At 65.4% G+C, this 26,060-nt stretch overlaps 1 protein-coding gene across 1 annotated transcript; it reads right to left on the bottom strand.

Moving 5' to 3' along the window:
- Positions 1–5,003: 5,003 nt before the first annotated feature.
- ARAF (A-Raf proto-oncogene, serine/threonine kinase) lies at positions 5,004–15,764 on the bottom strand. Its single transcript, XM_065422987.1, is given in 17 exon segments — positions 5,004–5,141; positions 5,465–5,599; positions 6,622–6,753; positions 7,583–7,701; positions 8,055–8,101; positions 8,512–8,688; positions 9,540–9,630; positions 9,633–9,656; positions 9,659–9,740; positions 10,388–10,470; positions 10,473–10,533; positions 11,253–11,400; positions 11,882–11,974; positions 12,671–12,825; positions 12,985–13,087; positions 13,356–13,459; positions 15,588–15,764. Coding segments are annotated over 17 exon segments (1,869 nt in total).
- Between the last annotated feature and the right edge of the window lie 10,296 nt (positions 15,765–26,060).

Genomic DNA, 26,060 nt, shown 5'->3' on the forward strand with positions numbered 1-26,060 from the left:
CCTGGGTCATCGTGCAACGCCCAGGGGAAACTGAGGCACCACACAGGATTCAGACCAAGCGTTAAGAAAATTCCCCCACCCCCATCCCCGGTGCGGGGGGGGGGGGGCTCGGCCAAGGTACCCCCCACCCCTCATGACTTCGTGACCCCACTACCTGAGCCTTTCAGGCTCCCCCCCAACGTCCCTTCCTCACCCCCCCAGGCATGACCCCTCCCCCAACTGATGCCCCCTTTTCTCTTACAGGCGCAGGGAGCCCCGGCTGGGCAGAGACAGGGACCCACGGCGCAGCAACGGCCCCCCCCCGCAGGGTGGGTGGCAAACAGCAACCCCCGCCCCCACCACAGAGCCCCCCCCCCTGAGCCCCCTGCCCCCTACCGAGCCCCCCGCCCCCACCGCAGAGCTCCCCCACTGAGCCCCCTGCCCCCCCACCACACAGGCCACACCCACTGAACCCCCTGCCCCCCACCGAGCCCCCCGCCCCACCTCAGAGCACCCCAACTGAGCCCCCTGCCCCCCAACGAAGAGCCCCCCACTGATCCCCCCACCGCACAGCCCCCCACTGAACCACCTGCCCCCCACCGAGCCCCCCGCCGCCACCGCACAGCCCCCCCACTGAGCCCCCTGCCCCCCACCGAGCCCCCCACCCCCCACAGAACAGCACCCCCCACTGAGACCTTTGCCCCCACCACAGAGCCCCCCCACTGACCGCACAGCCCCCCACTGAGCCCCCCTCCCCCACCGCAAAGCCCCCCACTGAGCCCCCCCGCCCGCCCCCTGGAGCATGGTCCCCCCCTGTGCCCCCCCCCACTAACGGTGTTTCTCTCTCTCTTGCAGGGGGACCGCAGCCACCGGCCCCACACCCCCAGCGCCCCCCGTCCCAGCAACGACCCCCCCCACAGGGGCAGCAGCTCTCCGGCCTGGCCCCCCAGCCCGGCGGCCCCCCCCCCTGCAGCAGCGCCTGCCCAGCCCCACCGGCCCCCAGCAGCGCCCCATGGGCCCCCCCCAGCAGCGCCAGCCGGGCCCCGGCCTCCCACAAGGCCCCCGGGCTCCCCAGCCCGGCGGGGGAGCCCCCCCAGCCCCCCAGCCGCAGCGGGGACCCAGCCCCGGGGCCGGGGGTCAGTCCCCCCAGTCACAGGCGAAGTCCGGGGGGGCCCCTCCCCAGCCTCAGCAGCCGCCCCAGCAGCGCCCCCCGGGGGCCCAGCAGCGAGCGCCGCCCCGGCAGAGCAGCCAGGGGGCGCCCTCCGGCCAGCGGGGTCCCCCCCAGCCCCGTCCGGCGCCCCCCACCACCCAGCAGCCGCGGCCCAGCGCCCAGGGGGGCAGCCGCCCCCCTCCAGCACACGGAAAACCCCAAGTGGCTCAGAAACCCACCCCGGAGCTGCCGGTGCCCCAGCCCCAGATGAAGTAAGGACCCTCCCTGCCCCCCCACCTGTCCCCCCCCCCCCCCGGACGCCTGGGTTCTCTCCTGGCTCTGGGAGGGGAGTGGGGGGGAGTGGGGCTGGGGGGGTGGGGCTGGAAGCCTGGACGCCTGGGTTCTCGCCCTGGCTCTGGGAGGGGAGTGGGGGCTAGTTTTGGGGGGGGGGATAGAACCACCCTGGTCGGGCCTGCGGGGCGGATGGGGGGGGTCTCCATTCTCCTGCTTGTCTCCCCCTCACCGCTTATGGCCTGCGCCTGGGGGGGCGGGAGGGGTCAGTGCCTGTCCCGGGGGCGGGGGGGGCATCACCCCCTGCTGTGCTACCGCCTGGCATGGATTAATCGTGTCTTTCTCTCCCCCCCTTCCCCTCCCCCCCCATGGCCCCCTCCCCCGCAGCAAGTCCCAGTCTCTGACCAGTTCCTTCCCCCTCGCAGAGCCGGCGCGGGGCAGCGCTAGCCCGGAGGAGGCCCGGGCCGAGTCCATCCGGTCGCTGCGCCAGAGCTTCGCCAGCCTGTTCTCCGAGTGACCCCCCGGACCCCCCTGGAGCCCCCCCAGAGCTTCGCCAGCCTGTTCTCCGAGTGACCCCCCGGACCCCCCTGGAGCCCCCCCAGAGCTTCGCCAGCCTGTTCTCCGAGTGACCCCCCGGACCCCCCTGGAGCCCCCCCAGAGCTTCGCCAGCCTGTTCTCCGAGTGACCCCCCGGACCCCCCTGGAGCCCCCCCAGAGCTTCGCCAGCCTGTTCTCCGAGTGACCCCCCGGACCCCCCTGGAGCCCCCCAGCCTGTTCTCCGAGTGACCCCCCCGGAGCCCCCCTGCCGACCCCAGCCTCTAGACCCCCCCCACTGCCCCAGTTCCCCCCTGCTGCTTTTCAGAGACCCCCCCCCGCTTCCCCCAGAGCCCCCCTGGGCCCCCTCACTGCCCCCAGAGACAACCCCCCCCCCCCGCCACCACTGGGTCCCTCCCACTGCCCCCAGAGACCCTCCCGCCCCGGGAGTCCCAGAGATCCCCCCCACGTGACACCAGTGGCCCCTCCCTGAGACCCCCCAACTGCCCCATAGATCTTCCCGGAGACCCCAATGACGCCCCCTCGCTGCACCGTCCACCCCCCCGCCAGGGACCCCGAGGAGCCGAACACCCCGCACCTGCCGCTGCCTGGCGCCGGAACCGCTGCGCTCAGCCACCCGGACACCGGGGTCCCCACAATGCGCCCTCTGTCGGGGGGCGGGACACGGCCGGGTGGGTGCAGCTGTGTGTGAAATTAATACCCCCGCCCCGAATCCACCCTAGCCACCCATAACACCCCCACATCCCTGCCCCCCAGCAACACCCCCCACGCTGCCCCCACCCCCAAATCCACCCTAGCCCCCCATAACCCCCCCACACTGCCTCCCATGAGCCCCCCACCCCCAAATCCACCCTAGCCCCCGTAACCCCCCCACACTGCCCCCTGCAAGACCCCTGCCCGAATCCACCCTAGGCCTCCGTAACACCCCCACATCCCTGCCCCCCAGAAACACCCCCCACGCTGCCTCCACCCCCAAATCCACCCTAGCCCCCGTAACCCCCCCACACTGCCTCCCATGAGCCCCCCACCCCCAAATCCACCCTAGCCCCCGTAACCCCCCATGCTGCCTCCCATGAGACCCTAGCCCCCATAACCCCCCACGCTGCCTCCCATGAGCCCCCCACCCCCAAATCCACCCTAGCCCCCCATAACTCCCCCACACTGCCTCTCATGAGCCCCCCACCCCCAAATCCACCCTAGCCCCCGTAACCCCCCCACACTGCCCCCTGCAAGACCCCTGTCCAAATCCACCCTAGGCCTCCGTAACACCCCCACATCCCTGCCCCCCCAGCAACACCCCCCCATGCTGCCCCCACCCCTAAATCCACCCTAGCCCCCCGTAACCCCCCATGCTGCCTCCCATGAGACCCCCACCCCCAAATCCATCCTAGCCCCCCGTAACCCTCCATGCTGCCCCCTGCAAGACTCCCACCCCCATATCCACCCTAGCCCCCATAACCCCCCCACGCTGCCTCCCATGAGACCCCACCCCCAAATCCACCCTAGCCCCCTGTAACCCCCCACGCTGCCCCTGCTCCCGAATCCACCCTAGCCACCCATAACACCTCCACATCCCTGCCACCCAGCAACACCCCCCACGCTGCCTCCACCCCCAAATCCACCCTAGCCCCCGTAACCCCCCCACGCTGCCTCCCATGAGACCCCCACCCCCAAATCCACCCTAGCCCCCCGTAACCCCCCATGCTGCCCCCTGCGAGACTCCCACCCCCAAATCCGCCCTAGCCCCCATAACGCCCCCACGCTGCCCCCTGCGAGACCCCCACCCCCAAATCCACCCTAGCCCCCGTAACACCCCCATATCCCTGCCCCCAGCAACACCCCCACCCCCAAATCTACCCTAGCCCCCCATAAGCCTCCCACACTGCCCCCTGCAAGACCCCCACCCCCAAATCCACTCTAGCCCCCGTAACTCCCCCACATCCCTGCCCCCAGCAACACCCCCACGCTGCCTCCTGCAAGCCCCCCACCCTCGAATCCACCCTAGCCCCCCGTAACACCTCCAAATCTCTGCCCCCCAGCAACACCCCCCCACGCTGCCTCCTGCGAGCCCCCCACCCCCGAATTCACCCTAGCCCCCACATCCCTGCCCCCAGCAACACCTCCCCACGCTGCCCCCTGTGAGCCCCCACCCCCGAATCCACCCTAGCCCCCCCGTAACACCCTCACATCACTGCCCCCAGCAACACCCCCCTCCCCCTCCGACAGCCCCCCATGTACCACCAAACCAGCCCATCTCCCTTTCCCCAGTGGCCCCCCCACAACACCTTCCTGCCCCCCATCAGCCTCCCTGTACAGATCTCAGAGTCTTGCCCGCTCTATATTTTTGAGTGCCCCCCAGCGCTGTGTCGTGACGCCCCCCCAGCGCGTGATGTTTGCGTGTCGTTTCCGTATTGTGTCATGACGCTTCGACCCCTGCCCCGAATCGGGCCCTGGGGGGCACAGGAGGGAGCCCAGGATCGGGGCCCTCCCCCCTCCGGCCCAGCTTCTGCGCCCCCCCACCCCGGTTCCCACTGTGAAGGGGGATGGGGTGGGGGCGGGGCAGCCGAGCACGAATTGCTCCCCTTCCCCGTTAGTGATTCTCGTGACACTGTTGTGGGTCCCCATCGTCTGTGATGTCAAAGAAATGCGGCGCGAGGCCGAGAAACCAGAGACCGATATATTAAAATAGAGATTTAACAGCCCGCGGCTTGCCGTTCATGCAGCCACCTCTGGGGCAGGGCAGCCGGGAACGGCCGCATAGAACGGACGGCGCGGCTGATGCTGGGATGCAGCCACCTCTGGGCGGGGCGGGGTGGGGGGTGTCACACATCGATCTCCATACAATGGAAGTTCCTCTGGGGCGATGCTGGCCCTGGGGTTCGGGGAGGGGGGGGGGGAGCTCCCCAGCCCCTTGGTGTGTTTGCCGCCCTCTCCCACCGTTGCTCCCGGATGCCGGGGTCCCAGGCTGGGGGAGGCTCCGAGCAGCGGCAGCTCCTGGCCCCGAGGGCGGGGGTGTCCGTCTGTCCGGGCTAGGCCAGGGGGCGCAGGGGCGACGGGGGGGAGGAGCCGCGGGGGTCGGGGTGGGAGGCGCGGTGTAGGGAGGGCTCTGACATGCTTCGCTCCAGCTTGGGGAGGAGGCGCTGCAGCTGCTCCACCGTGGCCAGGATCTGGGGGGAGAAAGGGGGTGAGACGGGTCCCTCCAACCCCCGCCCCCGGAGCCGGGGAGGGAACCCAGGAGCCCCGGCTCCCTGCCCCCTTCTCCACCCACTCTACCCACTAGACCCCACTCCCCTCCCAGGGCCAGGGAGAGAACCCAGGAGTCCTGGCTCCCAGACCCCCCTGCTCTAACCACCAGCCCCCACTCCCCTCCCAGAGCCAGGAGAGAACCCAGGAGTCCTGACTCCCAGCCCCACTGTTCTAACCACCAGACCCCACTCCCCTCCCAGGGCCGGGGAGAGAACCCAGGCGTCTGGGCCCTGCCCCCGCTCACCTTGGGGAAGAGGGGTCTCTCGTCTCGGTTGAATTTCAGGCAGTTCATCATGAGTCTCTTCAGGGCCTTGGGGCAGGTGCTGGGCACCCGGGTCATGTCAGGTGACAGGTACCCCCGGCCCACCATGAACAGGATCTGGGGGGCGAGGGTTTGGGTCAGAGCCAGGACACCCCCAAACCCCCATTTAGAACCCCAGGAGCTGCAGGTCGGGAGTGAGGGGCACCGGCAGAGTGGGGGGGAGCTCAGGGCTGGGCTAGCAGGGGCTGCGGGTCGGCGGTGAGGGGTGCCGGGGGTGTGTGGGTCAGGCACGAGGGGCGCCGGTGGACATGGGGGGCTGCAGTCGGCAGCAGAGGGTGCCAGGGGGCTGCAGTCGGCGGTGAGGGGCGCCAGGGGGCTGCAGTCGGCAGCGGGGGGTGCAGGTCGAGGGGCGCCGGGCGGTACCTGGTCGCGGCTGTGGACGTGCCCGTAGGGGAGGCTGTGGGTTGGCAGGGAGGGATGCTGGGAGGAGGGGGTCGGGGAGGGTTGCGGGGGGGCACAGAGGGGCGCCGGGTGGTACCTGGTCGCGGCTGCGGACGTGCCTGTAGGGGAGGCTGTGGGTTGGCAATGAGGGGTGCTGGGGGGTGGGGGTCGGGGAGGGTTGTGGGGGGGCACAGGGGTGCTGGGGGTCGAGGAGGGCTGCGGGGGGGCACAAGGGGGCGCTGGGAGGCACGGGCGGTACCTGGTCGCGGCTGCAGACGTGCCCGTAGGGGAGGCTGTGGGTTGGCAGGGAGGGATGCTGGGGGGAGGGGGGAGGGGAGGGTTGCAGGGGGGCACAGGGGTGCTGGGGGGGGGTCGAGGAGGGCTGCGGGGGGGCACAAGGGGGCGCGGGGGGGCAGGCGGTACCTGGTCGCGGCTGCGGACGTGCCCGTACGGGAGGCTGTGGGTTGGCAGGGAGGGATGCTGGGGGGAGGGGGTCGGGGAGGGTTGCGGGGGGGCACAGGGGTGCTGGGGGGTGGGGGTCGAGGAGGGTTATGGGGGGGCACAGGGGGGCGCCGGGCGGTACCTGGTCACGGCTGCGGACGTGCCCCTAGGGGAGGCTGTGGCTTGGCAGGGAGGGATGCTGGGGGGAGGGGGTCGGGGAGGGTTATGGGGGGGCACAGGGGGGCGCCGGGCGGTACCTGGTCACGGCTGCGGACGTGCCCGTAGGGGAGGCTGCTCGTGGTGAGCTCGAACAGAACCACCCCGTAGGCGTAGACGTCGGACTGGAAGCTGTAGGGGCTGCTGTCCTGCATGCGGATCACCTCGGGCGCCTGCAGGGATACACCGTTAGGGGCTGGGGGGCGGAATGGGCGGGACGGGTGACAGTGGGGCTCTATGGGGCACAGGGAGGATTTCACCATTCAGAGCACAGAGCCCCGCAGCTGGGGCAGGGGGTGCAACGGAGGGGTAGTGGGTTCAGCAAGGCGCTATGCGGCACCATGGGGGTCAGTAGGGAGCTATGGGGGCCAGCAGAGTGCTATGGGGCACTATGGGGGTCGGCAGGGCGCCGTGGGGGTCAGCAGGGCGCTATGGGGGCCAGCAGAGTGCTATGGGGCACTATGGGGGTCGGCAGGGCGCCGTGGGGGTCAGCAGGGCGCTATGGGGGCCAGCAGAGTGCTATGGGGCACTATGGGGGTCGGCAGGGAGCTATGGGGGCACTGTGGGGCTCGGCAGGGCACTGTGGGGTCAGCAGGGTGCTATGGGGCACTGTGGGGGTCAGCAGGGCGCTATGGGGATCAGCAGGACGCTATGGGGTGCTGTGGGGCTCGGCAGGGTGCTATGGGGGCACCGTGGGTCTCGGCAGGGCGCTGTAGGGGCACTGTGGGGCTCGGTAGGGCGCTGTGGGTCAGCAGGGTGCCGTGGGGCTCAGCAGGGCTCTATGGGGGTCAGCAGGGCGCTGTGGGGTGCCGTGGGGCTCGGCAGGGCGCTGTGGGGCACCATGGGGCTCAGCAGGGCGCTATGGGGGTCAGCAGGGCGCTATGGGGCGCCGTGGGGCTCGGCAGGGTGCTGTGGGTCAGAAGGGCTCTATGGGGCGCCATGGGGCTTGGCAGGGTGCTGTGGGGGTCAGCAGGGCGCTATGGGGCGCCGTGGAGCTCTCACCATCCAGAGCACGGAGCCCCGGGGCTGCTCGACCCGGCGGGCCCCACTCCAGTGCGTTTTCACCGTGGCCAGGCCGAAGTCACCGATCTTCACCGTCAGCCCCTCGTGCAGGAAGATGTCTGGGGGGGAGGTTAGGGGGCAACCGGCACCAACGAGCCCCCCACAGCCACCCCCACCTCAGGGACAACCCCGCAGGTCCCCTCCCCCACAGCGCCCCACAGCACAGACCCCCCCAGGAAACACCCCTGCCGCCCCCCCATTCCCCCGGCTCTGCCGCCATCTTGGATAAGCCCCCCCCATTCCCCCGGGCCTGCCGCCATCTTGGATTCCCCCCCGCATTCCTCCAGCCCTGCCGCCATCTTGGATACGCCCCCCCCATTCCCCCGGCCCTGCCGCCATCTTGGATACGCCCCCCCCCTCATTCCCCCGGCCCTGCCACCATTGGAGCCCGGCATGGGGGGCGGTAGGATACTGTTGGATTTCAGGTCCCGGTGAATGATGTTCTTGGCATGAAGATAACTAGCGAGGGGAGAGAAAGTGGGGGGAGCCCCCTATGAGCAGTGCCCCCCCCCGCGCCAGCCCCCCATATTCCCATAACACCAGCCCCCCCGCCAGTACTCCCTGCCCCTCCACCCCTGGCAGCCCCCCACTCCTCCATAGCCCCCCAACCACCCCAGCCCCTTCCCTTGACCCACCCCACCCCATAGCAGCCCCCCATATTCCCATACTGCCCGCCCCCTGCCCCCCACCCCTCCCCCATTGTCAGCCCCCCACTGCGCCAGCTCCCCCACTCACTCATAGCCCCCCCAACCACCCATCAGGCCAGTTCCCTGCCCCCCATCGTGCCAGCTCCTTCCCTTGACCCCCCGTCCCCACAGCAGCCCCCTGATATTCCCCTAGTGCCCGCCCCCTGCCCCCCCCGGACTCACTCCATGCCCTGGGCCGTCTGGCGCGCCACCTCGGTGCGGGCGGGGGCGTCCAGCCGGGTCTCGCAGACGTGCAGGTGCCGGTACAGGCTGCTGCCCTCGCACCACTGCGTGATGATGGCGAAACTCGGCCGCGTCATGAACCCCATGAACAGCAGCACGTTGACGTGACGCGTCCGCCTGCAGGGGCCGGGGGGGGTGTGTGTGTGTCACTGGGGGAGCAGGCGCTGGGGTCTGTCGTTCCCCCCCCCCGGCCCATCACCCCCGGATGCCTGGGTCCGTCCCCGGAGGCCTGGTTCCCCCCCAGACTGGTACCCCCGGACGCCTGGGTCCCTCCCGCTGCAAACTGCCTCCCCCAGACACCTGGGTCCCTCCCCTAACACCATCCCTGGACGCCTGGGTCCCCTCCAGATTGGTACCCCTGGATGCGTGGGTCCCTCCCCCAACACTGTCTCCGGAGGCCTGGTTCCCCCCAAGACTGGTACCCCCGGATGCCTGGGTCCCTCCCCCAACACCATCCCTGGACGCCTGGCCCCCACCCCAGACCGGTCCCCCAGACACCGGGGTCTCTTTTGCCCCAAACCACCACCCCCAGATACTGGTTCCCCCTGACCACCACCTCCGGACGCCTGGGTCCCTCCCGCTGCAAACCGCCAAGCCCGGACACCTGGGTGCCCCCGACTGCCATCCCCGGACTCCTGGGTCCCCTGCAAACTGGTAACCCCCTGGAAGCCGGAGTCCCTCCTCTTGCTCCAGAACCCCTGGATGCCTGGGTCCCTCCTTCCGGCCTACCAACCCTGACACCGGGGCCCCCTCCCCAGTCTGCCTTTGCACACCCCGGACTCCAGGGTCCTTCCAGCCCCACCCGGACGCCAGGGTTCCCCCTGGATAACGGGATCCCTCCTGCTTCCCCAGAGGCCAGCGTCCCTCCCTGCCACCCGCCTCCGGACTCTGGGTCCCCGCTGGATGCCGGGGTCCCTCCTGCCCCCCTCTCAGAGGCCAGCGCCCCTCCCGGACGCCGGGGTTCCTACCTGAGTACCTGCATCTCGTTCTTGAAGGCCTGCACCTGCTGGGCCGTGGGCTGCGTCACCTTGAGGATTTTGACGGCCACATGGCCGTGCAGCGGCCCTGGTAGACGGTGCCGAAGACCCAGCTCCCACCCGGCGCAGCAGGATCACCTCGTGCGGGGGCACCTCCCACTGGTAGCCCGAGTCCCGGTAGCCCAAGGCCTTCTGCAATGGGGGCGGGGGGGGGGGGTAGAGGGCAGTGGGGGGCTCGTCCCGTTCCCTCCCCCAACACACCCCAGCCCGGGCGGTCTCTGCCCAGCCTGGGGGGGATGCCTCAGCCAAACGCCGCCACCAGCCCCGGACCCAGCCTCAGTTTCCCCGGTGCAGATCCCTGGAGAACGACCGATCCCCGGCTTCTTTGGAGCCCCGCTTCATGGGAAGGCCTCTGGGCTGCCCCCCGCCACCACCAGCTGTCTCTTCTCCAGACCCCACCCTTCCCGTGGGGCGCCCCGGAGCAGGATGGGTACTGTCCGCGCCCCCCCCCCCCCACACTCCCGGCACGACCGGCCTTTCTCGCCCCTGCCCCTCATCGGCGGCGTGGAGGAGTCAGGGGGCAGGGAATGGAGTTGGGGGCACAGGCTCAGGGGTGGGGGGGGTCACGTCAGGAGCCGTGGGGACGGGGGTCAGAGATAGCAGGTGTGGGGGGCAGGAGATGGGGGCCCGATGTGGGAGAGGGGGAGGGAAGTACAAGGCTGGGGGAGTAGGGCAGGATTGGGGGGCTGGGGGGAGGGCATGAGGGAGGGGCAGGGCGTTGTGGGGGGAAGGGACACTGGGGGGGCAGACATCCCCCCTAGCCGCCTCCTCCAACTCACCACCTTCTTCTTGTCCTCGGCCGACGACGCTGACCCCTTCCGCTCCTTGGGGGGCTGCGGGGGCGACTTGGAGGGGGCCTCGCAGCGCCCGGGAGGCTCCTGGGCGGGGCTGGGATCTGGGGGAAACCCTTCCCCCCTGGCTGGCGCTGGGCAGAGAGAGTGGAGTGAGCCAGGGACCCCAGAGCAGCCCCCCGCCCCCCACTCAGCCCCCAACCCCCCCCGAGCCCCCCCCGCCCCCGGCAGCACCATGCCCCCCTCCTGGCCCCTGCAGCACTACGCCCCCCACCGAACCCCCCGCAGCACAGCGCCCCCTGAACCCCCACCCGCCCCCAGCAGCACGGTGCCCCCCACCGAACTCCCCACCCATCCCCCGCAGCCCAGCGCCCCCTGAGCCCCCTGCAGCACTACACCCCCCACCGAACCCCCTGCCCACCCCTTGCAGCACTGTGCCCCCTGAACCCCCCCCCGCCCCCAGCAGCACCGTGCCTCCCCGCCTCCCCCTGCAGCACAGCGCCCCCCGATCTCTGGGGTTCTCACCGTCTGTGATGAAACTCATGGCTGCGATCTGAAAAAGCGGGGAAGAGCTCAGAGACCTCGAGAGGAAACGCGCCCGCCAGGGTCTGTCCGTCCGGGGCCGTGGGCATCCGTCTGTCCGCGGGTCCCCGTCTCCGCGCCCCCTGCCGGCGGGCGCAACCCCCAATTCCTGGCCCCTTCCCCCAGCCCCCCCGCTGCCCACACTCGCTGGCCCCCCTTGGGTCCTGGGCCCCATTCCCCCCCCCACCCCGAGCCAGCCAGTCCCTGCCCTGGGGCCGATGGGAGCCGGGCCAGGCCCCGGGCCCCATTCCCCGCCCTGCCGGGCTCTCACCTGCCGGGCGGCGGCGTCCCCGGGGTCGGCCGTGCTCACCATGTGCACGTTGGGGGTGGAGGTGGAGCGGTGGCGCTGGAGGGGCTGCCCCCCGCCGGGGGGGTCCGGGAAGCTGAAGGCGTCGGGGCTCAGGCACTGCTGGTGGGAGCTGGTGGAGGGTGTGGGGGGGGGGCACAGGCAGACGAGAGCTGGGTCAGCAGCTCCCTTCCCCTCTCTGCACCCAAGGGACAGACCTCCCGGAGTCCCTCGCTCGTGGGCAGGGGGGGCCCAGCCCCTTCCTCCTCCCCTCCCCGACCAATCCCCTCCTCCCCGAATCGGGGGCCGCAGGGTCCCGGCCGCGGTCACCCCCAGAGCTCCCCCGGGATCCCATCAGCCCTTTGATGCAGCCCCCCAAAGGTCCTTCAGGGTCGCTGCCCCCCAGCCCGTCAGCCCACCCCCTTCGCGCCCAGGCATCCAGGTTTCCACGGAAACGCATGACACCAGATTGCTTCCGGCCGCCCCGTTTACACAGCCCCTGCCCCCGGTCGCTCTGGATCGGTGACCCGGCCTCTGTGTCAGTCCCCCCCATCCCCCCACAAGCTTTGTCCCCTCCAGAAACTTCCTGGGGTGGGACTGGGGGGCGCCCGTACCTGGTGGGCTGCGGCGTTAGGGGGGCCAGGCCGGGCCGGGCCGAGGGGGAATCCTGCCCCTGCACGTCGGGGTAGGGGTCGTGGCTGTAAATCCTGCGGGGGGGGGGGAGAGAGAGAATGTGGGGTTCAGATGCCCCTCACTCCCGTCCTGCAGCCCCTGCCAGCCCAGCCCTGCCGGTGCCCCTCGCTCCCGACCCGCAGCCCCCTGTTCGCCCAGCCCTGGGCTCCCCCATCACACACCCAGCTGTGCTGATGTCTCCCACCATCCCCTTCCCATTAGCACCCCGGACGCCTGGGTCCTCTAGTCCCATGGCAGGCCAGGGAGGGTCCCCGTGGGCCTGCCTCCTTTGGGTACAGGGCATGGGAGGGGCAGGGAGGGCGGGGGGGTGTCACTCACGGGTGATGGGCCAGGTCCAGGCAGACACTGGGCACACGGCTGGGGGGTCGGGGGGATCCGGGGGGCTGCAGGGGAGGGGCGGGGGGGTGGGGGAGGCTGCAGGGGGATCCGGGGGGGGTCACTCACGGGCAGTGGGCTGCGTCCAGGTCCACGCAGATCCTGGGCACGGGACTGGGGGGTCGGGGGGTTCCGGGGGGCTGCAGGGGAGGGGCGGGGGGGGGTGGGGGAGGCTGCAGGGGGATCCGGGGGGGGTCACTCACGGGCAGTGGGCTGCGTCCAGGTCCAGGCAGATGCTGGGCACGGGACTGGGGGGTCGGGGGGTTCCAGGGGGCTGCAGGGGAGGGGCGGGGGGGTGGGGGAGGCTGCAGGGGGATCCGGGGGGGGTCACTCACGGGCAGTGGGCCGCGTCCAGGTCCACGCAGATGCTGGGCACACGGCTGCTGCATTGCTGGTGGAATTTGTAGCCGCACGTCTGGCAGCGGAAGCCGTGGAACAGGAACTTGAGGCAGAAGTCGCAGAAGGCCAGGCTGAAAAACGTCTTACGGACCTGAGGGGACAGACGGAGAGATGGGGGGGTGAGGAGTGACAGACACCATCCAGGGAACAGCCACCACGGGGATTTATTGTAGGGTCTCTCGGGGGCCGGGGTGTTATTGTTGGGTCTCTCGGGGGCCGGTGTGTTATTGTAGGGTCTCCTGGGACTCACAAAGTTGTGCATGGTGAGTGGCACCTCGTCCAGCACCTCCACGTAGAGAACCTGCCCCTCCAGCGGGGTGATGTCCGTGTCCCAGTCGGTCAGCAACTTCGTCCTGACAGAGAGACAGGTCAGAACCGGAACCAGCCCCGGGCTCCCCTCACTCCTGGCCTGCAGCCCCCCCCCAGCCCTGCCGGTGCCCCTCACTCCCGACCCGCAGCCCCCCCAGCCCTGCCGCTGCCCCTCACTCCCGACCCCCAGCCCCCCCAGCCCTGCCGGTGCCCCTCACTCCCGGCCCCCAGCCCTGCCGCTGCCCCTCACTCCCGACCCGCAGCCCCCAGCCCTGCCGGTGCCCCTCACTCCCGACCCGCAGCCCCGCTCACCCGCCCTGGCGCCGGTACACCGCGCAGCAGTTCTGGTTCAGCCCTCGCACCTTCAGCGCTTTGTCCAGGGCATCGTAGACAGTGGCTCCCGGCCGCACGTTGACCTGACGTGGGGGAGGGGTTACACACGGTTCCTGCCTCCCCAGAGCACTGGTGAGCTCAGCTCCCCTCCCCCTGCACAGACTGCAACGGACCCCCCCCACATAGCCAGGTAGACGCCCACACTCGTGCAAGGGCACGGCTGGAGCGGGGACTGCCCCTCACCCCCGGGGAGCCGTGCAACAAGACACACACGTGTGCAATTGCACGGACGGTGCTCACGCTCCCCTGCATGCCCAGGGAGCCGTGCAATGAGCCGTGTGCGTGTGCAATGACACTAACTGTGCTCATATCCCCTGCACACCCAATACATACCGAGGGAGCCGTGCAAGAAGACCCGTGCCTATGCAATTGCACGGACCGTGCTCACGCTCCCCGGCACACCACAGGTGTGCTCCGTGAGCCACGCGCGTGTGCAGTTGCACGGTCTGTGCTCACACTCCCTGCACGCCTAGGGAGCCGTGCAAAGCGCTGGAGGCTGGGGAGGAGAGACATAAGAACGGCCAGACTGGATCAGAATAAAGGTCCATCTAGCCCAGTATCCTGCCTGCCGACAGTGGCCAATGCTGGGTGCCCCAGAGGGAATGAACATAACAGGGAATCATCAAGTGTCCATCCCCTGTCGCCCATTCCCAGCTTCTGGCAAACAGAGGCTGGGGCCAACATCCACGCCCAGCCTGGCTAACAGCCACTGATGGACCGATCCTCCATGAATCTGTCTAGCTCCCTTTTGAACCCTGTTATAGTCTTGGCCTTCACAACACCCTCTGGCAAGGAGTTCCACAGGTTGTCAGTGTGTTGTGTGAGAAAATATTTTCTTGTGTTTGTTTTAAACCTGCTGCCCGTTCATTTCATTTGGTGGCCCCTAGTTCTTGTGTTATGAGAAGGAGTAAATAACACGTCCTGATTTACTTTCTCCACCCCAGTCATGATTTTATAGACCTCGATCATATCTCCCCTTAGTTGTCTCTTTTCCAAGCTGAAAAGTCCCAGTCTTATTAATCTCTCCTCATACGGCAGCCGTTCCAGACCCCTAATCATTTTTGTTGCCCTTTTCTGAACCTTTTCCAATTCCAATCTATCTTTTTTGAGATGGGGCGACCACATCTGCCCGCAGTATTCGCCGTGTGCATGTACCGTGGATTTATATAGAGGCAATAGGATATTTTCTGTCTTATTATCGATCCCTTTCTTAATGACTCCCACCATTCTGTGCGCTTTTTTCACTGCCGCTGCACATTGAGTGGATGTTTTCACAGAACTCTCCACAATGACGCCAAGATCTTTCTCGAGTGGTAACAGCTAATTTAGACCCCCACATTTTATACGTATAGTTGGGATTCTGTTTTCCGATGTGCATCACTTTGCATTTATCAATATTGAATTTCATCTGCCATTTTCTTGCCCAGTCACCCAGTTTTGTGCGGTCCCTTTGTAGCTCTTCGCAGTCTGCCTGGGACTTAACTATCTTGAGTAGTTTTGTATCATCTGCAAATTTTGCCACCTCCCTGTTTACCCCTTTTTCCAGATTGTTTATGAATGTGTTGAATAGGACTGGGCCCAGTACAGACCCCTGGGGGACACACTATTTACCCCCCTCCATTCTGAAAACTGACCATTTATTCCTTCCCTTTGTTTCCTGTCTTTTAACCAGTTACCGATCCATGAGGGGACCTTCCCTTGTATCCCGTGACAGCTCACTTTGCGTAAGAGCCTTTGGTGAGGGACCTTGTCAAAGGCTTTCTGAAAATCTAAGTACACTATCTCCACTGGATCCCCCTTGTCCACCTGCTTGTTGACCCAGCAAAGAATTCTAGTAGATTGGCGAGGCGCGATTTCCCTTTACTAAAACCATGTTGACTCTTTCCCAACAAATTATGTTCATCTCTGTGTCTAACAGTTTTGTTCTTTACTAGAGTTTCAACCAGTTTGCCCGGTACTGAAATCAGGTTCACTGGCCTGTAGTTGCCGGGGTCACCTCTGGAGCCCTTTTTGAAAATTGGCGTCACATTAGTTACCCTCCGGTCATTTGGTCCAGTCAGCTTGTGCCAGAGGCTGGCTGGGGTCCTGCTTGCTCCCAGCCCCTGCCCTGGGGCCCCCCGCCCCGTCCCCCCCGGCGAAGGGGCCCCTCACCACGGTGCGCTGCTGGTTGGGCAGATAGACCTTGACGGTGCCGGTGCCGGCGCCCGGGCCCGCCTCAGCTGCGGGGCTCTCGTCCGGCGCCGGCCCCCGGGGCAGCTCCACGGGCACCGGGCCCTCCAAGCGCAGGCCATTGGTGACGGGGCAGGAGGAGTCCGAGCAGCGCCGCATGGGGGGAGGCAACGTGGGGGGGGGGACAGAGCCTGGGAAGAAGGGGGCAGAGTGAGACACACGGCGCCCCCCGCCCTCACCCTACAGCCCGGTGCCCCCCCCCCCACTCATCCCCCAGCACACCACCCCCCACCCTCACCCCACAGCCCGGTGCCCCCCCTCACTCACCCTGCAGCCCAGTGCCCCCTGCCGCACCTCCACCTTCCCCCTGCTATCCCAACCCTAGGCTCCCCTCGCCCCCTGCTCTGCCAGCATCCCTCAATCCTGAGTGGGGTCTGGGGGTTAGAGCTGGGGGGGGGGGGGAGGCTGGAAGCCAGGACACCTGGGTTCTCCCTGGCTCTGGAAGGGGATTGGGGTCTAGTGGTCAGAGCGGGGGACTGGGAGCCAGGACTCCTGGGTTCCCCCCGGCTCTGGGAGGGGAGTGATGTCTAGTGGTTAGAGCGGGGGGGGGGGGGTTTGGGAGCCAGGACTCCTGGGTTCTCTCCCCGGCTCTGGGAGGGGGAGTGGTGTGTAGTGGTTAGAGCACGGGGGTTGGGAGCCTGGACTCCTGGGTTCCCCCTGGCTCCGGGAGGGGAGTGAGGGAACAGCAGTGGCTGTAGCTGACAGCACCCACCTAGCGTGGGCTGTCGGGGGGTGGGGAGGGGGGGAGGTGGCCGAAAACTGGGGTCTTTGGGGCCAGTACAGCCGTGGGGTGAAAACCAGCCCCCAGCTACTCCCAGCGTGAAAGCATCACCCTGCGGCTGGGCAGAGAGCAACAGCCTGGCGCTTGGCTGCAGCCAGCTCTGGGGCAGGGCACCTGGGGAAACAGCTGCATAGAACATGGGGGCAGGGGGTGGAAGATTCCATTGCGCGCGGGGGGGGCACTGCAGCCCCCACTCACCCCCTACTATGGTGGGAGGGAGATTCCATTGCGCAGGGGGGGGGGGGCGCTGCAGCCCCTGCTGCCCCCCTGCAATGGGGGGAGGGAGATTCCATTCCACTGGTGGGGCGCTGCAGCCCCTGCCGCCCCCCTGCTATGGGGGGAGGGAGATTCCATTGCACTGGGGGGACGGCGCTGCAGCCCCCGCTGCCCCCCTGCTATGGGGGGAGGGAGATTCCATTGCACTGGGGGGGGCGCTGCAGCCCCCCCTGCTATGGGGGGAGGGAGATTCCATTGCACTGGGGGGGGGGGCGCTGCAGCCCCCGCTGCCCCCCTGCTATGGGGGGAGGGAGATTCCATTGCACTGGGGGGGGGCGCTGCAGCCCCCCCTGCTATGGGGGAGGGAGATTCCATTGCACTGGCGAGGGGCGCTGCAGCCCCCGCTGCCCCCCTGCTATGGGGGGAGGGAGATTCCATTGCACGGGGGGGGGGCGCTGCAGCCCCCGCTGCCCCCCTGCTATGGGGGGAGGGAGATTCCATTGCACTGGGGGGGGGGACGCTGCCGCCCCCGCTGCCCCCCTGCTATGGGGGGAGGGAGATTCCATTGCACTGGGGGGGGCGCTGCAGCCCCCGCTGCCCCCCTGCTATGGGGGAGGGAGATTCCATTGCACTGGGGGGGGCGCTGCAGCCCCCCCTGCCCCCCTGCTATGGGGGAGGGAGATTCCATTGCACTGGGGGGGGCGCTGCAGCCCCCCTGCTATGGGGGGAGGGAGATTCCATTGCACCCGGCGGGGGGGGGAGAGGAATAGGAAGTTCCTACCTGTCACAAGGAACCAGCCACCATCTTGAATGAAAGTACCAAAGGGGCGTGACCTGGGGGGGCTGACGTCAGATGGGCGGGGCCTGTGTGGGACGGGTTTAACCCTTCCCCTGCTGCAGGACTCCTGGGTTCTCTCCCCGGCCCTGAGAGGGGAGGGGGGCTAGTGGTTGGAGGGGGCGGGTCTGGGAGCCCGGACGCCTGGGTTCTCCCCGTTGGCCCTGCGTCACTCCCCGGGGGGCGGCAGAGATAGGCGACAGGGCTTGTTTTTCCCGGAGCTGCCCGGACGCCTGGGTTCCCTGGGCCTGGAAGGGGGGGGGGGTCTGAGGATCCCAGCTAGGGCTGGGTGCTGGGGGGCGCTCTCCGCTGGCAGTCAGGGCCAGGCGCTGGGGGCGCCATGGGGCAGGGGGCTGGGTGGGGGGCGCTCTCCCCTGGCAGTCAGGGCCGGAGGCTGGGGGGCGCCATGGGGCAGGGGGCTGATGCAGGAGGACACTGTGGTTTTGAAAGCCCCCTTTCAATCTCATGCGGGGCCCCTGCTGTCCTTGGCCCTTCCGTTAACAGCCGCCGCGCTGCACCCCAGAGGTGGCTGCAATTTGCCGGGGTCTCGTGCTCGGACCCAGCTTCGGGCTGGGACCCTTGTGACGGACTGAGCTCCTGAGTCCTTCCCCCGAACTAGCCTTGCAAGAAACTTTTCTCCATTTTTCAGTTTTTTCCCTCTTGCCACCAAGTGCAATCGAATGGGTGCAGGCTCTCGCTCGCCCCTTCCCCCGGCTTCCTCTGATCCGACTGGGTTCCCCCCAAAGCTGGGGGGTGGGTGGCTGCAAACAGGATGGGAATGGGAACGTTGTGGGGTCCTGGGATGGGAATGGACATGTGGGGTCCCAGGATGGGAACGTTGTGGGGTCCTGGGATGGGAACGGACATGTGGGGTCCCAGGATGGGAACGTTGTGGGGTCCTGGGATGGGAACGGACATGTGGGGTCCTGGGTACATTGTGGGGTCCCAGGATGGGAACGTTGTGGGGTGCCGGGATGGAAACATTATGGGGTCCCGGGATGGGAACGGACGTGTGGGGTCCCAGGTACGTTGTGGGGTCCCAGGATGCGAACGTTGTGGGGTCCCAGGAACATTGTGGGGTCCCAGGATGGAAACAGACGTGTGGGGTCCCAGGATGGGAACGTTGTGGGGTCCCAGGTACGTTGTGGGGTCCCAGGATGGGAACGGACATGTGGGGTCCCAGGATGGGAACGTTGTGGGGTCCCAGGTACGTTGTGGGGTCCCAGGATGGGAACGGACGTGTGGGGTCCCAGGTACGGCTCTGCGGTCGCCTCTGGAGATCACTTCCAACCTGACGTAAGTGTGGGGACGTTTTACAGCGTCTGGGCCAAGAATCTAATAAAAACGCACCCTAGTGTTTATTCCTCCCAATCTCAAACAATTGTTTTAGGGTGGGGGGTCATTGCCCCCTCTGGACGATCCCGTTCTGGAAGGACTTTGGCCGGCTCGGCTCGGGGAACAGAGCGCTAAGATAGGCCCCGTCGATCCCCGGGAGAGCTCAGTGTTAGCCGTCCCGGGGTACAATGGCGCCATGGAGCCGGGCCCATGCTCAGAAGGGCCCCGGCCTGCTCTGCTCGCCCTGTGCCCCGAGACTCCGCTGGCTCCCCCCCACCCATCACTTGCCCCATCTTGTGTTTTTGCAGGGGGTGCAGTGTGTGTGTGGTTTTGCGTTGTGTGTTGTGAGCTGTGTAAGTGTTGTTGCAGAGGTGTTTGTTGCAGTGTATTGTTGTGGGGATGTTGTTGCAGTGTGGGTGGGTGTGTTGTTACAGTGGAGGTTGTTGCAGGCTCTGTATGTTGTTGCCATGGGTGTTGTTGCAGCGTGGTGTTATTGTGGGGTGTTGCGCTGTGGGAGTGGGTGTTGTTGCAGTGAGGTGGTTGTTGCGGTGTGTGGTGTTGTGGTGTGGGTGTGTTGTTGCACTGGGTGTTGGGTGTCTTGTTGCAGTGGATGTTGTTGCAGGTTCTGTATGTTGTTACGCTGGGAATTGTTGCAGCGTGGGTATTATTGTGGGGTGTTGTGCTGTGGGGGTGGGTGTTGTTGTGGGGTGTGGTGTTGTGGTGTGGGTGTGCTGTTGCAGTGGATGTTGTTGCAGGCTCTGTATGTTGTTGCGCTGGGAGTTGTTGCAGTGGGTGTTATTGTGGGGTGTTGTTGCACTGCGGGGTTGTTGTTGCAGTGTGGGTGGGTGTTGTTGCGGTGTGTGTTGTATGTGTTGTTGCAGTGGGTGTTGTTGCAGGCTCTGTATTTTGTTGCACTGGGAGTTATTGCTGCATGGGTGTTACTGTGGGATGTTGTTCCAGTGTTGGTGGGTGTTGTTGCAGTGTGTGGTGTTGTGGTGTTGACTCCCTATGGCCAGAGCCCCCTGGACCCGCTATGCCCAGCGCCCCCCAGGCCTCCTCCACAAATGCCCAGCGCCCTGCACACCCCCCCCCCCTGCCCACAGCCCCTCCACAACTGCCCAACACCCCCCACAGAGCCCCCATTCCCTAGTGCCCCCCCCCACAGATCCTCCCCGTCCCCTCACAGCCCAGCGCCCCCCCCCCCCAGACCCACTCCCCCACTCTCCACCTCCCGGCCGCGCTCACTGGCCCTGCTGGGAGGCGATTGTCTGCCTGGCGGAGCCGGCAGTGCAGCCAGGGGGTCCTGGGGTGGGGGGAGTGCAACAACACCCCACATTAACACCCACTGAAACAACTCACACTGCAACAACACACCCACACCACAACACTCCACACTGCAACAACACCCCACATTAACACCCACTGAAACAACTCACACTGCAACAACACACCCACACCACAACACTCCACACTGCAACAACACCCCACAGTAACACCCACTGCAACAACTCCCAGCGCAACAACATACAGTTGCAGTGGGTGTTAGTGTGGGGTGTTGTTGCAGTGTGGGTGTGTTGTTGCAGTGGGTGTTATTGTGGGGTGTTGTTGCACTGCGGGGTGGGTGTTGTTGCAGTGTGTGGTGTTGTGGGGTGGGTGTGTTGGTGTTGGGGTGGGTGTTGTTGCAGTGGGGTGTGGTCATGGCATGTGTTGTTGCAGGGTGTTACTGTGGGGTGTCCTTTCATAGCACCAACCCCCAGCCCTTCCCCGCCCTCCCCCTCCCTTTCCCCAATTGGCTCCCCATGACCTGTGACACCCCCTCCAGCAAGCCACATGCTGTGACTTGTGCCTTCTGATTGGATGAGTGGGTCGCCTTGGGGGGGAGGAGGGCGGGACCTGCAGTGGAATTCTGGGAATTCTGCTAAGCCCTGCCCAGCACAGGGGTAACAACCTACTACTACTACTGCCGTACAGTCACTGCTGCCCGAACCCCGCAACGCCGCACTAGGGGGCACTGCGCTGCTGGGAGGGGGTGCTTGGCAGGGGCACTCTCCCCTGGCAGTCAGGGCTGGGCGCTAGGGGGCGCAGTACTGCGGAGAGCAGGACAAGTAGCTCGCTCCACCCCAGAGGCAGCTGCATTTCAGCGATTGCCCGGTGGGCTTTCGGCTTTCTCGGCCTCTGCAGCCCTGGGAAGTGTCACGTACCCGCCATCCCAGCGGGTCCGAAACGACAACCAGGAAGAGCAGGCTCCTGGCTGTGCTAGCCAACCGGCCTGTGGCTAGTAGCCGGACTCAACAAGGATAACAACCTACTACTCTTCCCACAACGAACGGAGACCTTCCCAGCTCCGGGCCAGCCAACTCCTGCACCCCAGCTTACTTCAGCAAGGGCTTTCCAGTTGGTTCTCACACCCATTGTGATGCTAGGGAGAGAACCCAGGAGTCCTGGCCCCCCGCTCTGACCCACTAGACCCCACTCCACTCCCAGAGCCGGGGAGAGAACCCAGGAGTCCTGGCCCCCAGCCCCCTGGCTCTGTCCCACTCAGACGCTCTCTGGTCCCAGCTCAGTGATTAACTTTCTCTCATTAGCTCTGTTTTTCCAGTGCCGGGCTGGGGGCTCTGGGCTCCCCAGGGGTCCCGTTAATTCACCCTTCGGTCCCTGGACCCATCTCCAAGTCAGGCTCGTTAGCGAAGGTCCCTGGGGTGGGGGGATCCCGGCGGGATCCAGGCTGCCTCGGGTGCTCAGGGGCCACTGGGGGTCTCTGGGCCTGCATGCACTGAGCTGGGGGGACCCCCGGGAGCTGAGTGCTATTCCCGGGGCAGTGAGGGGTGGGGGAGATGCCCAGCCCCCCAGAGATCTGGACTCGGCCCCTTTGCCCGGCTGTGACTCAGTTTCCCCCTCCTTTGTCCACCAAGAGCTCTGCCTCAGTGTCCCCATCTTCTGTGTATTTAGATTCTGAGCTGTTCGGGGCAGGAAAGGTCTCTCACCCTGTTTGGAGGGGGGGGCTCCCCTGCCACACTGGCTGCTATGCAGACCCCTCCCCGACCAAGATTGGGGCCCCCCCCCGTCATGCCAGGAGCTGCACAATCTTGGCCGGGGACGGGTCTGTACAGCGCCCGTGAGACGGTGGCCCCTCAATTTCAGCCTTTTACTACAGCACATCCCATCACAACCCCTCCCCCTGCCCCCCCCCGCCAGCCTAGGTGCCCGTGGCCTAGCAGACTCCACAGACCCTGGTTCTCGGCCTAGCTGTGCCAGTGACCCGTGCCTCAGTTTCCCCTGCACAGGGCCGGATTAACCTTTTGTGGGCCTGGCTCCCAACATATCCGTGGGCCCCCGTGGGGGCAGTGGAGCCTGGCGCGGGGAGGTCAGTCCCCGGAGCGAGGGGCCAGCCGGGGGCAATGGGTCACGGCAGGGGCAGCCCCGCTTCGCCCAGCCCAGTTCAGGGCACTAGTTACAAACCAGCCGTTGCCAGACGCACACTGGCCTGCCCGGCCCTGTGCTGCCAGCATGCCCCTTCCCCTCGGGGGGCGGGCCCCATGCCACACCACACAGCCCCCCCCCCGCCCAACACCCCTTGACTCCCTATGGCCAGAGCCCCCTGGACCCGCTATGCCCAGCGCCCCCCAGGCCTCCTCCACAAATGCCCTGCACCCCCCCCCCCGCCCACAGCCCCTCCACAACTGCCCAACACCCCCCCACAGAGCCCCCACTCCCTAGTGCCCCCCCCCAGATCCTCCCCGTCCCCTCACAGCCCAGCGCCCCCCCCCCCCCAGACCCACTCCCCCACTCTCCACCTCCCGGCCGCGCTCACTGGCCCTGCTGGGAGGCGATTGTCTGCCTGGCGGAGCCGGCAGCGCAGCCAGGGGGTCCTGGGGTGGGGGGAGTGCAACAACACCCCACATTAACACCCACTGAAACAACTCACACTGCAACAACACACCCACACCACAACACTCCACACTGCAACAACACCCCACAGTAACACCCACTGCAACAACTCCCAGCGCAACAACATACAGAGCCTGCAACAACACCCACTGCAACAACACCACACACTGCAACAACACCCCGCACTAACACCCACAACACACCTCGCAACAACACCCACCCACACTGCAACACCCCCCCGCAGTGCAAGAACACCCCACAATAACACCCACGCAACAACTCCCAGCGCAACAACATACAGAGCCTGCAACAACACCACACACTGCAACGACACCCCGCACTAACACCCACAACACACCCCGCAACAACACCCACCCACACTGCAACACCACCCCACAATAACACCCACGCAACAACTCCCAGCGCAACAACATACAGAGCCTGCAACAACACCCACTGCAACAACACCACACACTGCAACAACACCCCGCACTAACACCCACAACACACCCCGCAACAACACCCACCCACACTGCAACACCACCCCACAATAACACCCGCGCAACAACATACAGAGCCTGCAACAATGTCCACTGCAACAGCACACACACCCCACAACACCACACCCCACAACAACACCCACCCTCACAGCACAACACCCCACAATAATACCCACGCTGCAACAATTCCCAGCGTAACAACATACAGAACCTGCAACAACATCCACTGCAACAACACACCCAACACCCAGTGCAACAACACACCCACACCACAACACCCACCTCACTGCAACAACACCTACTCCCACAGCGCAACACCCCACAATAACACCACGCTGCAACAACACACTGCACCCCCTGCAAAAACACAATATGTGGCAACAACACATACACCACAACAGCACCCACTGGAGTGACACCACAAAAACACCCCCACCAGAATAACACACACAGCAACAACAGACCACACAACACTCCCACCCCGCACACCGTCCACAACCACAGCACACGTACAGTGCGACAACACACAGACACTGCAGTAATACACCTACCTACCCACCCACAACCTGCACTACAACAACACAATGCGCTGCAATAACACACCCACCATCCACAACCACAACATACACTGCAGTAATACACAGCACCACAACAACACAATGAGACCCATCCACGGCTACAACAACGCACCCACAGCCACATCCCCACAAAATTGCATGCACACAAGAACAGACACACACCACAAAACACCTGCACATACAGAGGGTGTGTTGTCCATACAGGCGTGCATACACACACACACAGAGCAGGGCTCATCCCCTGCAACTGGGGACAGCAGTAACACACACACACACACAGAGCACACGGCTCAGCCCCTCCAGCAGGGAAATACACACACACACACACACACACACACCGCCCAATCACACAACACCACACACCCATCAAAAGCCACATAGTAAGTCAGTAGCAGAACTGAAAATAGAAGAATTCAGGATAGATAGATAGAGGGGGTGGCTGGGGATAGATAGATAGATAGATAGAGGGGGTGGCTGGGGATAGATAGATAGATAGATGGGGGGATGGGGATAGATAGATAGAGGGGTTGGCTGGGGATAGATAGATAGATAGAGGGGGTGGGGGGGATGGGGATAGATAGATAGAGGGGGTGGACGGGGATAGATAGATAGATGGTGTGTATAGGGTTGGATAAATAAATAGACAGAGAAAGAGGAGTGTCTATGAGATGATAGATTAGATGGGGGGTGTTTGCATATAGATAAAGGGGGGGTGTATAGGGAGATATATAGTTTAGATGTGGGTGGATGGATGGGAGGGGTGTGGATTGATAAAGAGGAGAGATGGGTGGATGGATAGAGGGGAGGGATGGGTGGATGGAGGGAGGGGAGGAGGGATGGGTGGATGGATGGATGGAGGGGAGTGATGGATGGATGGGGTGGGTGGACGGATGAATAGAGGGAAGGGATGGATGGATAGTGAGGAGGGATGGATGGGTGGGTGGTTGGATAGTGGGGAGGGATGAATGGATGGATAGTGGGGATGGATGGATAGATGGATGCGTGGATGGATAGTGGGGAGGGATGGATGGATGCGTGGATGGATAGTGGGGATGGATGGATGGATGGATAGTGGGGAGGGATGGGTGGATGGATAGAAGGAAGGGATGGATGGATAGTGGGGAGGGATGGGTGGATGGATAGAAGGAAGGGATGGATGGATGGGTGGATGGATGGATAGTGGGGACGTAGGGATGGATGGGTGGATAGAGGGGAGGGATGGGTGGATGGGTGGTTGGATAGTGGGGAGGGATGGATGGATGGGTGGCTGGATAGTGGGGAGGGATGGAGGGAGGGATGGATGGGTGGAGGGATAGTGGGAAGGAATGGATGGATGGATAGTGGGGATGGATGGTGGGGATGGATGGATGGATGGGTGGTTGGATAGTGGGGAGGGATGAATGAATGGATAGAGGGGAGGGATGGATGGATGGGGTGGGTGGGTGGATGGATGGGTGGTTGGATAGTGAGGAGGGATGAATGGATGGATAGAGGGGAGGGATGGATGGATGGGGTGGGTGGATGGATGGATAGATAGAGGGGAGGGATGGATGGATAGTGGGGATGGATGGATGGGTGGATGAATAGTGGGGAGGGATGGATGGGTGGATAGAGGGGATGGATGGATGGATAGTCGGGATGGATGGGTGGATGGATAGTGGGGAAGGATGGATGGATGGGGGGAGGGAGGGATGGATGGATAGAGGGAAGGGATGGATGGATGGATAGTGGGGAGGGATGGATGGATAGATAGAGGGGAGGGATGGATGGATGGGTAGTGGGGAGGGATGGATGGATAGAGGGAAGGGATGGATGGATGGGGGGAGGGAGGGATGGATGGATAGAGGGAAGGGATGGATGGATCGGTAGTGGGGATGGGTGGATGGATAGTGGGGAGGGATGAGTGGATGGATGGATAGAGGGGAGGGATGGGTGGATGGGGTGGGTGGATGGATGGATAGATAGAGGGGAGGGATGGATGGATAGTGGGGATGGATGGATGGGTGGATGAATAGTGGGGAGGGATGGATGGGTGGATAGAGGGGATGGATGGATGGATAGTGGGGATGGATGGATGGGTGGATGGATAGTGGGGAGGGATGGATGGATGGGGGGAGGGAGGGATGGATGGATGGATAGAGGGAAGGGATGGATGGATAGTGGGGAGGGATGGATGGATAGATAGAGGGGAGGGATGGATGGATGGTGGGGAGGGATGGATGGATGGGTAGTGGGGAGGGATGGATGGATAGTGGGGAGGGA

The sequence above is a fragment of the Emys orbicularis genome (genome assembly GCF_028017835.1).
Source record: "Emys orbicularis isolate rEmyOrb1 chromosome 21 unlocalized genomic scaffold, rEmyOrb1.hap1 SUPER_21_unloc_1, whole genome shotgun sequence".
NCBI lineage: Eukaryota > Metazoa > Chordata > Testudines > Emydidae > Emys > Emys orbicularis.